Source organism: Lytechinus variegatus, chromosome 1 (assembly GCF_018143015.1).
Source record: "Lytechinus variegatus isolate NC3 chromosome 1, Lvar_3.0, whole genome shotgun sequence".
In the NCBI taxonomy this organism is placed as follows: Eukaryota; Metazoa; Echinodermata; class Echinoidea; order Temnopleuroida; family Toxopneustidae; genus Lytechinus; species Lytechinus variegatus.
Genome location: NC_054740.1, coordinates 9,107,214 through 9,120,908, shown reverse-complemented (window position 1 = coordinate 9,120,908; position 13,695 = coordinate 9,107,214). Strand labels below are relative to the sequence as shown.

Genomic DNA, 13,695 nt, shown 5'->3' with positions numbered 1-13,695 from the left:
CTCTATCATCTCCATGTAGTAATATTCATTTCAGGAATATATCGTTTATCTAGTGACTGCACTATATTCCTTGATCCATTCAGTGACGATTTCTAATTGACAAGCTTGCAATTACAAGGGACAACTCAAAATTGAGACATCCTATGAAGGATGTAGATTGTCTTTCAGAAACTTGAATACAGCCTGATTAGCACACATATCATTACAATTTTCAGGTGTATTATTAATTAAAATTGATGGATACAGCATACAGATAAAGGATGCAGATCTGGCACGGAGCAACATATATGCATATAAGTATTGCAATGATTTAACAATAGCAGCATTCAGTTTAGTCCACATCAGGCCTTATGATGTTGCTGCTGGAATTTGAAGATTTAAAATGGCAGGAACACATTTCATAGAGAATTATAACTACCATGGCAACCTTGATTCTGATTGGCTGCTAAGTCCCGTTACCATGAAAGTTGCCATAATGGCAAAGTAACAACAGTTGGAAGTCCTTAATGAAACGAGGCCCCAGAAGCAGATCCAGCCAGATTATCATACACCATACCTTTTCAGGGGCCATATTATTATTGCACAATAGTTGATCTCTCAAACTATTGTGCATAACCCAGTTGGATCCCAGCCTGAAAGAGGGCGAAGACAGCAAGAACACACTTGTTGAAACATTGAGTTTGGGTAGTTCCTTTCATGCCCAAACATGTGCCCACAACAGAATATTGTAAAACATCCACATTGTGCAAACAGCTGTGCCAAGGCAGTTTGTATGTACATGTACTAGCCACCATCAATCTTGCCTTGTCCCAAAGGTTTCACCAGGCCCCCCTTAACACTAATGTTTGAAATGGATTGCAATTACGAAAGAACATTTCTGATTGGTTTGTAGTCTGTGTTTTGAGCAAACTATGCATGCAACAATGATTATGATTGGTCAATACATCAATTGATTGCAAGCCTTTGTGTTGCAGAGCCCTGGTTGCACTAACCTTAAATTTAACATCAAAACTTTGACTGCGTACACAGATGCATATGCGTTCAAGACTTTTTAAGTACATGTAATTCTGAATATGCATGGCCTATTACATTACTGTATATTTTGCAAAGGCAAACACAATATGCTATGCTATGTTTACTAAATTGCCAAATTACTTCAATGCCACATTGCATACATTATACTTGTGAATTTTATTCACAATATTTGTATTGAATTGGAGGGGGAGCATTCACTTTGTGAATCTTTTAATCTACTCTCCACATGCTTCAAGCCGATGTACCTTATTTGGTTACAGTCCTTTCAAGAAATTAACCCTTGTAAATCTTGAGCATGTGCCTCATCTATGCTTCCACTCTAGCTCTTCATTTCTCCATCCCAACTGTTCTTTCCAGGATCCCATTTCATAAATACTTGCCATCATAACAAATGTGCCATTTCTATAACAAATTTACTGTCAGCCAATCAGATTGATGGATTTCAGTAGCTTTTAATTATTGTGAATTTCTATAAACAAGTCTTCATGAAACAGACCCCAGGACTACCCATGTGGTGAACCACCAACCAACCTATTTTTGTTACAGTTAGACATCCACTTTGGCCTGACTAGGTTGTAGAGTGTAGACAGTGTATTGTACGTAAACGCACAGAAATATGCTTGATATGAAATATATAATGAGAAAGCAGCAATGGAACAATACAACACAAAAAATAAAGTTGTCCATAGCAGAGCTTTACAACTTAAATACAAAAATATAACGAAATATTCATCCTCTTAATATTCTTTCTTCATAATCAAAGAAAGTAACAAGGCAATCATATAAATACAAAAGAATGTTTTCAAACTGTACATTGGCCTGTGCTACATAAACAGTAATATGTGCAGTGTACATGAATGTAGCTGGTTAAATCTACATTACAATGTAAAATATGGGGTCTGTGTATTGATAGATTGATCCAATCAAGCTCAAATATAGAGCGCAAACAACGGCTTCATCTAAAATCAGCATATTCTAAATAGGATTGCATGCATTAGTCAGATCATTTAACCGATCACTTTACTCCTTTTGCTTTAAGAAGTGACAATGTCATCTAGATACAGCTAATTAATTAGCTTATATTAATGATAAATCCTGCTCCTCCTGCAGATTGGGAATGTTATGACAATTTAATTTGAAATGATATTTATACACATAAATCTATGACTCATTTAAAATGCAATAAGCATATTCTTTGTAATGTGAGGAAAAAATATATTGTTTTTATAAAGAAAATAAATGAAAAATTAAATCGTAGATTGATTGGTTCATTCAAAAGTCTAAGCAAGACAAGGGTCTTGGAGATGGGACAGTGTACATTCTGATATCATGTATGCATGTCTTAACTACATGTATATCACCTGAAAAAAGCTTGTTTTGATGCCATGCTACTAGACTATCCATCACAAATAATTTCTTCATATGTACTTTCTTTCTTATTTCCTTTCATATTACTATACAGAAGGCAACATTGTATAATCCAACTAATAATAATAATAAAGGGTATTTATATTGCGCACATATCCACCTTGTTAAGTGCTCAAGGCGTTCCTATATTACCTGGCTAAGCTAGGCGTTCATAGCGCACACAGCTTTTTAAGGAATTACTTCCTACTGGTACCCATTTGCCTCACCTGGGTTGAGTGCAGCACATTGTGGATCAGTTTCTTGCTGAAGGAAATTACGCCATGGCTGGGATTCGAACCCATGACCCTCTGTTTCAAAGTCCGAAGACTAATCCACTGGGCCACAACGCTCCACGGAATATGCTTTTAAATACATTAACCATTTTTTCATCTGCACTTTTGGAATATTGAACAATTTATGAGTATATGTTTGAGCCATTGATACAATCTATCATTTACAAATTTTTAAATACTTGCCAAAACCTGTATTATGTTTGACATATACAAGCAAACACTTGATTCATCAACCAATCTCAACTGCAGTAATCTCAGAGATATTTTAATATTTTAGCAGCACAAAATACATCACAACCTCACAATATGCTTGTATCTGGTTTGCACAAGGCAATGACTCCGTAAATCTGATCTGTTTAGACCAATTTCACAGATATCCTGTGGGTTTGACTAAGATCTTATCCAAAAGACACAAGAAAGTTAAGGTCTGACATCCATTTTACACAAAATTAATGATATTCAGTGTAAATGTATAATGATAACTTGCTTAATCTTGCTTGTGAACGCAATATGTTGAAATATATTAAGCAGAGTCCTATCCCATACTCCTGACAATATATATTCCTACATGTCACATGACATGACACATGATGTATCACATGACCTTCACATGACATACCGCATGACATGTCACATGATGTATGACATGACATATCACATGTTATATCACATGATGACGTATATCGTACAAGAGATCACATGACATTCAGCCACTGGTACAAGCACTGCTTACAGATGTTGGATAGGATTTAAGCATTGTCACTGAGAGCCATGATGGTGAAGCGGAGTTCGCTTGGGTCTCGGTCCATGAACTTCTGACAGGCTTTGGCTGCGGACTGTGAAAAGTTGCATTCAGATGTTTGTTAACAAGATTTTTCCATTTAATAATAATAACAATAATATATGTTTTGTATAGCGCACGTATCCACCTTGTTAGGTGCTCAAGGTGCTCCTATATTATCCCGGCAAAGCTAGTCAACCGATTCCGGTGCTCAAAGCCATTTGCCTCACCTGGGTTGAGTGAGTGCAGCACGTGGATAATTTTCTTGAAGGAAAACATGCCATGGCTGTAAATCAAATCCAATTCCTCAGACTGAGAGATGAGTCTTAACCACTAGAACACGATGCCCCTACAAAAAAGCCTCCCGTCTTATGTGCCCATCAGAAATCTCCGTTCTTCAACCAAAAATCTCCTTAATGTTCCAATCACGTCAACCCAAACATACGGCTCTTGTGCATTTTCAATAGCAGCACCTGTTTTATGGAATAAGCTTCCTGACCAATTAAGAGGAATTGGAAGTTCTGATAGTTTCGTGAGAGCCCTAAAAACATATCTATTTTCAAGGCTTTAATAATATTATGGTTTTTAGTCTGGATCTGGGTGTGTGTCATTGTTTCATCTCTGCACCCATGTTTTTGAAAGGTGGATGCAGAGAGGAAAGCACTCACATACGTCCAGATCTGGACTTGGTTATGTACCCCATGTTATATTCCTGCTTATACATGTATTGTAATAATTGTGAATCATTTACTTATTCTTGTATATATATATCTGTTCTGTTTATTCATAATTTGTAAAGCGCATAGAGAACTAGACCATTTATTATGCGCTTAATAAGTATCCTCTATTATTAATATTATTATTATCATTATTATTAAAAAAGATAGGATTTTCAACATAAGCTGATGGGAACAAACTGATTGAAAAAAGTGATTGAGCACCCAAGATAGCAATTGTGTGTGAAGAAATGTGTGTAACTTGCAAACAGCTATATGAAGCACCACCCCAAGATCATGAGAGATACATACCTTCAAGAAACCATCCTGTACTGGTCCGTGATTGATTGGGAATTTCTTGTTCCCATCCAGTTCATAGACACACCCATCTCTCTCTACAAATGCTATGAAATGTTGAAATACATCATCTTCTGCCTGTGGTGCCTAGAGAGAATATCAGATGAAGAGATATTTCTATTTAATTTCTATAAACATGTATTAACAATCTATTCAGTAACCATGCCACAATGTCTGAGTAGAATTTGAGATTCCAGAGAAGAAAAAAAAATAAAGATATAAAAGTGAGCGAATAACATTCTCTATGGGACAATACAGAACTTTTAAATGCTACAGCTTTCGTGCCTTAACCATCTTTTTATGATAATTTACTTTACTTGTTTAAATTCACTCTGTTGTTCCTATTTCACAGGTAGGAAGGGGGTTGACTTGGTTTTTCCACTTGCATGACTCTTCTTATTTGATATACAATCAAGCCATGACCATTACCAGCCAATTGTACTCATTATTTTAAATCAGCAAATTTTGCTGTTAGCTCTAATAAAATATTAAGACTGGTGTGATAGAATTGAGCCAATCATTTTATTATGATCCACATTGCCCTTCTATAACGTCTGTAGAGAAGTGCTTAATAGAGACATCCCTTTGATGTGAAAATCAAGCTGGGGGCCAATTTCACAAAAAAAATTACGATAACAGTTAAAAGCTACTAAAATCATTCAACTTGATTGGCTGATAGTAAATCTTGCTACAGATTACGTGCATCTCTAATATATGAAACGGGACCAAGAAATATAATATATTACCTCTGTCTGGCCTTCCTGTGAGCTCTCTCCATGAGCTTGAGCGATCTTCTCATTAGATTCAAGACTCTTGCCTCTTTCCTCGGGATTCTTCCCCTTAGTTTCCTCATAGAAGGCATTCAATGCATCAGCTGGAAAAAAATGAGAAAAAAATATTTACTCAAGTAGCACCAAAACTTTTAATTCATCACAATACAGAAAATAAAACATCATACGGAGTGTAGGGACAGGACGATTGGTGTTTTCAAGCAAGGACACTGTAAATTTGGAAGAAGTAAACATAATACTGACCAACATTACTGTATGTGGTCTCTCATTGCCTGTGTGTTATAGTAACAATATTACATCACTTATAAATATACATAATAAACAGAATGTTTCTTTTTGTGCTTTACAGTAGATAAAAAAATCATATGATAATAAAACAAAGAAATAGCCCCATAAATCGCTCTTAAACTACACCTTTTAAGATACAGTAACTACTGATAATACAGGAAATAATTTAGCCTATAACTTAATTTAAAAAAATTAATGATTCAATTCAATAAAGAAAAATATTAAAATGTTTTAGAGAGCTAAGTACTTGTTTTACTTCTTTGTGAGATAATCAATGCCATGTAAATGTATTTAGTAGTGAATTGGTGTTCCTTAATAAGAGGTTTGCCACTTTCTCTCCATTTTTATAACAATTTTCTACTCACCTATAGGAATTTTATCTTTACAGTTGAGGACAGCATGGAGCACACCGATAGTCCCGCATGCATTGCGAATTGTCTGCTTCATAAAGTATACATTATCACTTAGAGTCTGTCCATCCTTTTCGATTTTCTCCTGTTCCTCTTTTGCAAAATTCTTGTACTAAAATGAGAGAAGCAATATACAGTTAGAAGATTTGTGAAGTGTTGGGCTGAATTCATTGAGGAACATTCCTCTCATTAAAGGGGAAGTTCACCCTGAAGAAAAGTTTGCTGTAAAAATTGCAGAAAAAATAATGAAAATATTGGTGAAGGTTTGAGGAAAGTTTTGGATTTGTGACATCATAAATGATCAGCTACCCTACAAGTTATGTAATATAAAAGGCATACTTTTTGCATAATTCCTGACGACTTATTTTTGTTCTCTATTCATGATCGAGTGTGAAATGATTTGGCTATTGATAAACAAAAAGTAGCCTACAGTAAAAAAAAAATCTCTTTTTTCAATTTTCTGAGAAATCATTGATTTTTTTACCATTTGCTAAGTAGGAATGCTGCTCGCACATGACGTAACAAATCTAATAATTAAATTGTAAAATTTTTTCATTCTTCGATGGATTTTTCTCAAACCTTCGGCAATACTTTTTATCACGTTTTCTGCTGTTTTTACAATAAACTTTTTGTCAGGGTGAACTCCCCCTTCAATAGCAAAATCTGTTAAAATCCTATTCCAATTGTGCCATTTCAGATAAACAATTTTGCATCCCTTCTGTGATGAAATCAGCTTTGTTAACAAAGTCTCTTAGTCTAACTGTATTTAAAAGAAAATTTTTTACTCTTTTGAGTCTACATTTTTGTAACCCATAGAACCCAAGTGTAGAAAATAGTTTTGTTACACACTTGTGTACACATATAGGCCAGTGTTTAGGATGGTCAGGAGTGTTCTGGGCAACTGGTTGTCAGGGAAACGTTAGCATGAATAACATTTTTTTTTTCAAGTTTGCTTCCTTTGATACCTTTCTCACCTAGCAACTATGACAAATTTTCCTTTGTCTGCTGGGTGCTGTCTGCCCTCACTCTGCCTGTCGGTCTGTCATGCAAACAAATTACATGGATTCTTATTTATAGCTGCAGGTACCGGTACCCTTGCGATGAACCCGTCTACTACGTAGTTCATGGCCTACAACAAAATATGCATTTTTTCCCCTCTGAATCATTTCAAACTTGAATGGCAATAATAGATGGGTCTTCTGTGTTTTTTCTTCTTCCTATTGTCTAGTCATCATTGTGTCCTCGTTCTTTGTTCCACTTTTTGTTTTCGTCCTTGTGCAATTCTGTTACTTTCTCTGAGCTTTGCTCTATTTTTTCCCTTCTGTCAATGATTGTGCAATTATTTGCTAGGGGACTATCCACAACAAGCTTTTGCTTCACTTTAGGTCCATCCACTTTAAATGTACCGATCAAGATTGTATCTCTTTTTTTTTTACTATACCGGTACTTACTTTTGTAATCAGAGTTATATGTTTTGTATTTTGATTGACTTGTGGAAAATAAATAAAATGAAAAAGAAATGTATGCTTCAAGTCATAAGGTAATCAAAAACATAAAATGTAATATGTATAAATGATCATTTGGCAATTAGATAAATATTTGACCTATCAAAATTACCCCCAAAAAAATCATGCACAGTTGATATCATAATTTATGAATTTGAATGATAGTTATAAGCTATGCAAAATGAGTTTCCTTGGTTGACTTTAACAAAGTTGGCATCAAAAGAACATTAAAACTGTTTAAATTTTCAATGGATTGGAACTTCGCAAGGCATAAACTGAATCTTGCCTGAGGTTTTCCAGACATATCATCTCACCTTATCACCATATGGGAAGCATAAGATAACAGCTGCTGCAGAGGGAGGAACCATCATAAGCAATTCATCGGAGAGACCATAGACATCAGAGAAGAACCAATCCTTGGACATTCCAATAGTGTGCATATACTGAAAAAAATCCAAACAAAATATAGGGTTACATATCATTGAAACTTCATAGCTTGTGAGAATGGCAATTCAAAAGCCAAAGAAACACTTAGCAACATATTGGTTGCCTGTCTTTTAAGGATGAGGACTGCTTAATATGGACCAATCAAATTCCTAAAATACGATATACCTACAGCCATCGTACCGGTATTGTCATTGTTGATTCAACATACCTGAAAATATGTTGCTTTGACTTTCATAGCATTGAAAATGTTGCTTCAGTCTTATTAAATCACATCTGAACATTCATCAAGATAATCATTTCAATTCAAGGCTTCTTTGGTCATCATTTATGTTACAAAATTGAAATTATTCTTTTTTCATTTTTATTGCCATATTTTTTCCTTTTAAAGGTTGTTTTAAAAAAAAAAGAAACTGAATAAATGTCTTTAGAAGTAAGAAATTTTTCAATTTTACTGCAGTGCTAATTTAGCAATTTAGATATTTTAATGCTTTGTTTTCACAGGCTTGCATTTGAATTGAAAGCATTGAATTTGTTGTTAACTATGAGTGAAGTTTCTGTGAATAAATATCTTGCCTACAATGCAACTTACTTCCTCCTTGTGAAAGTTTTTTTCCTACAGAAATAAACAGATATTCCTGTAATCTTGTAGGCCATCATAAATAAGTTATGTATATTTGATTCTAGGCTGGTCCTTGAAAGCTGGTAAGTTTATTTATTCAATAGGCCTATATTCTTAGTTAAAATTTAACTTTTAAAAATCTGAATATTAAAGGAGAATGAAACCATTGGAACAAGATAGCTTGTGTGAAAACAGAAAAATCAAAGAAACAGATCAACAAAAGTTTGAGAAAAATCGGACAATAAATGAGAAAGTTATGAGCATTTAAATATTGCAATCTCTAATGCTATGGAGATCCTCCCATTGGCAATGCGACAAGGATGTGTGATGTCACTGATGAACAACTCTCCCCATTACTTTAGTATATATTTCACTTGAATTGCCTCTTTTATCACATCTATCCATAGATCATGTGTTCTTTCTACATGAGGGCATGTAATACATATTTTTTTAAAATACATCATGGATAAAGAGTTTGTATCATCATAAGAAAAAGCAAAAAGAGACATTTTGAGGGTATTTTATAGTCCACCAAAAGGAAAGTTGTTCATCAGTGACATCACACATCCTTGTCGCATTGCCAATGGGAGGATCTCCATAGCATTAGTGATTGCAATATTTAAATGCTCATGACTTTCTCATTTATTGTCCGATTTTTCTCAAACTTTCTTTATTCTTATTCTTTGATTTTTCTGTTTCTACACAAGCCTATTTGTTCCAAAGGTTTCATTCCCCTTTAAATTATAAATTATGTGTTGACTTGTCAAAGCTTTTTTTAAAAATTAAAGAGCAATAATAAAGAAATAAATATGATTGAGTACATAATTTATGATTTGAGTACATAAATTTACCAATCGAGGATAATTATAATATATCATAATCTTGACAATCGGGATTAGTGTGTGCTAGGAAACAGGAACTCTTCAATAAGAAGCTGTCATAGAGAAACACAGAAATTCAATTTACCGGTAATGTGTTTTCTTTTAATCAAAACCTTGTTCATTAAATGAGTGAGTAGGCCTAGTCAATTTATATTTCAGTAGATACAGAGGCCCTATAAAAATATGAAATAAAATTCAAAGATTTATCACTACAAAATAAGAATAAACAAAAATTGGGCTTACCTTTGACATTACCTGTGGTAAAATGGAAAGGAAAAAGATATATTATTTTTCATATTCAAGTCAACAGATCTATGACTATATGTCTATGACTATGTCAAACAAAAAAGGACAAATCCACTGAGATTATATAGCCTCCTACTTCTAAGATTTTTTTATTAAACAGGAGCATTCAACAATTCTGATCTGTAAGAAACCAGTATTTACTCCTTTAATTGTGCTTGATGAAATAGGCATTAAACCATCTAAATGATCATGACAAATGAGATATTATACAATTACTGCATTTAATGAATTGATAATGATATCATTATCATACCTCATCATTCACGGATTGATTTGGCCTAGGCCTAATTGTTAATGTCACTTGACTCAGTGTAAAAAATCATCTATCTTATTATATAGATCTGTTACTAGTATTATACCCATGGTTAGACATAAATCTATACAGGTGGGTGTTTCATAAAGCTGTTCGTAAGATAAGAGCGACTTTAAGAACGACTGGTGATCCTTTCTTTCGGTAAATCTAAATGGTATACACCATTGGCGATGGTTTAGCGCGTAAGAAAGGTTCACCAGTCGTTCTTAAAGTCGCTCTTATCTTACGAACAGCTTTATGAAACGGCCCCCTGGGATCTATATCATTGACATAGGCCCTAGATGATCTATACTTAGTGAGTCATCGTCTCATACTCATAGTCTTAGAGAATCTATGAAGTATGATTTTGTTTTACAATATGTCATAAAATGTGTAAAACAATACCTTTGCAAAAGTTAACTTCCATGACTTCAGGAACTTAGAACGAAATATAATCTAATTCTAAAATCTAAGTTAGATGTTATCTCCTTCTAGGTCAATTTTTACAGTATCGATGCATTCAAGAAATAAAAGAATGAACTGAATAATTCTTGATTAACCCACCTCCGGGTTCGATTCCAGGGCAACCCAATGAATCGGCTTTGCCTCTGCTGCTGCGTCCGACATTATTTCTAGAATTAGTCACGCTTCGCCGTCGAACAAATCGGTGGGAAAAATGTGGAATCCAACTGAACACAATATTCTAATGCCTCTTGGGTTAAGAATGAAGAGAACAGACGTGAAATGGTAGCTTGCGGACAAAATGAAATGGACAGAAAGGTGTCACCTTTCAATCTCTGCGGAGATCTATTCTATATTCTTTCTAGAAAATATTGGGTGTGGATCGCGCACATCTGCTCCGCACGAAATGCTTATCATCGTGCATAGCGCATGTACTGTGTGTGTAGAGTTAAGTAGGTCCATGATTATGGTAGGCTAATAATGAATATACTCACTGTATCTATTAGTGTCATTTGAACAAAATACTCACTAATAATGATGGGCAAAGCAGGATTTACATTAATGTAAATTATTAAGTTTTTTTTGTTTATATCGCTATGAATAATGGTAGTCATTTTTATATTATCAACTGTTGAATATGATTTTTAATAAGGATACAACAGGCATTCCATATTAATCAATCATAACAACTACTTAGTCTGTAAGCACAGACTGTAAGTTCACAATGCCTTGTCCTACTATACTACTAGTAGTATTCCAAATACGAAATACTAGTAAGTGCATAATGCCATGGGTTGACATACCCAGGCCAGGTAATTGCAATAATTGGCAACACCAATCCATTGGCGGAATAGATCTCAGAGGCCCGCTCAGAGGGTATCACCATACCAGGGCCGTCGCCAGGGGGGGGGGGGTGCGGAGGGTGCGAACGCACCCCCCTTCAGAACCAAAAAAAAAAATTAAAAAAAAAAAAAAAAAAAAAAAAAAACCGGAGGGGGGGGTAGGGATACTTGAGGGCTCTTTTGAAAAAAAACGTTGTTTTTTGTGTTTTTTTTCATAAAAAGCACCCCCCTAGAAAAAAGCTGGTGACGGCCCTGCATACGTATACCAGACCAGGCTAATTTTCGACGATCTCAGAGCAGCAAAAAGGGGCAAAACAAAAGTTCATTAATTGCCGGGGGGGGGGTATAGCAAGATAATAATAATAATAAACACAGCATTTATTATGCGCCATCTATCTAGTGAATTATTCCGAGGCGCAGAGGGATTGGGAATTACAGATAAAATAATTTGCATATGTATGGGTGTATGAATAAATGAAATTAGCTAACAATATTTAACAAAAATAAGAAGAAAACAGATAAGATTTTAGGTATTTTTTAAATGCTTCAAGTGATTCTGCTGATCGGATCGTCAGTGGAAGAGCATTCCAGAGAGATGGAGCTGATGAGGCGAATGCCTTTTCTCCCAGAGTTAAATTCGTTCTTTGTACATTTAGCTGTTTATTAGTAGAGGATCGGAGATTTCTTACGGGAATGTATTCAGAGATTAGATTTTGAAGGTATAAAGGAGACTGACCATGCAATGTTTTCCATGTGTGGAGTAGGATTTTGAATTCTATTCTTTTAGATACCGGTAACCAGTGAAGATTTTTGAGAATTGGAGTGATATGGGTGAAACGAGATGTTCCACTGAGGACCCGAGCAGCAGAATTTTGAGCACGTTGCAGCTTGGCAAGTTGATACGATGTGATCTTAAACAATAAAGCATTTCCATAATCAATACGAGATATTACATATGAGTGAATCACAGATGCTGCAACTTTAGATGACAGAGATTTCCTTATGCTATGAATATTACGTAATTGTAAGTATACTGATCGGCAAGTAGCTGTGATGTGTGATGACATTGACAGCTCAGAGTCAAAATGAACACCGAGATTCCTACAACTGGACACAGATTGTACTTCAACACACCCAATGCGTATTGACTTAGTACGGACCTTAGCACACAGGCTTTTAGAGGCAAAAATCATAAATTCACTCTTATCATCATTCAGTTTCAGTTTATTCTTTGTCATCCATGCCCTCATATCATCAATACAAGCTTCAAGTTTACGTCTAGAAGAGGCCTCACTTAAAGGATCCGATGGATCGAACGGTGTGTAGAGCTGGGTGTCATCTGCGTACAGATGTATGCTGATGCCGTGTAATCTTGCAATCTTGGCAAGAGGGCTTGCATAAATACTGAAGAATGATGGGCCCAGGACGGATCCTTGCGGCACTCCGTACGGAAGTTCAGCTTCAGATGACACACAATCGCCGATCCTAACAATCTGCGAGCGGTTGCTTAGATACGAAGAAATCCATGCGAGTGCAGATCCAGTCAAGCCTATCGAACAGAACCTTCTGATTAGAATATCTTTGTCGATGGTGTCGAAGGCTGCCGACATGTCGAGAAGGACCAAGAAGACAGCCTGCTTCTGGTCAAGTGCTTGAATGATATCATTGTGAACTTTGACAAGGGCAGATTCAGTGCTATGATGCTTCTTATAAGCTGACTGGAGCGGTTCACAAAGATCATTCTGTTCCATATAATCTTGAAGACGCTGGGCTACAACTCTTTCCAAGACTTTTGAAATAAACTTGAGATTGGACACCGGTCGGTAGTTCTTCAGGTTTTCCGGGTCCAGTCTTGGCTTCTTCAGAATAGGACGAACAACAGCTTCCTTGAACGAATCGGGAAAAATGCCTGTTTCCAGTGACTTATTTATGATAAGTGTAATGCTTGGCAGAACAAGATTTAGATGTTTTTTCAGAATCCACGTAGGAACTGGATCCTGTGAACTAGAAGTGGATGGAGAATTATTAATAATCCTCTTTACTTCCTCCTCAGTAGCCAAATCAAAGGTGTCAAGATGTTCATCTTTCCCAGCAGAATGATCAGTTATTATATTAGTGCCAGCTACCATTTCAGCATCAAGCCCTTCTCGAATGTCCTTAATCTTTGTGGAAAAGTATAGGCAAAACTTTTCCGCAAGTTCTTGGTCATTGCGATGTGTAGGTAGAATAGATTTGACGCGATTGTGAAGCATCTTGTCTATGA

The 13,695-nt window shown here is 35.5% G+C and overlaps 1 protein-coding gene across 1 annotated transcript; it reads right to left on the bottom strand.

The window, feature by feature from the left end:
• Positions 1–3,114: 3,114 nt before the first annotated feature.
• LOC121421501 (ubiquitin carboxyl-terminal hydrolase isozyme L3-like) lies at positions 3,115–10,991 on the bottom strand. The gene is made up of 7 exons (XM_041616270.1): positions 10,693–10,991; positions 9,774–9,785; positions 7,898–8,026; positions 6,034–6,190; positions 5,336–5,463; positions 4,545–4,676; positions 3,115–3,571 (listed from the first exon to the last, which is right to left on the bottom strand). Exons 1-7 carry the CDS (start codon positions 10,753–10,755, stop codon positions 3,485–3,487), a joined length of 708 nt encoding a protein of 235 aa, XP_041472204.1. The 5' UTR covers positions 10,756–10,991; the 3' UTR covers positions 3,115–3,484.
• Between the last annotated feature and the right edge of the window lie 2,704 nt (positions 10,992–13,695).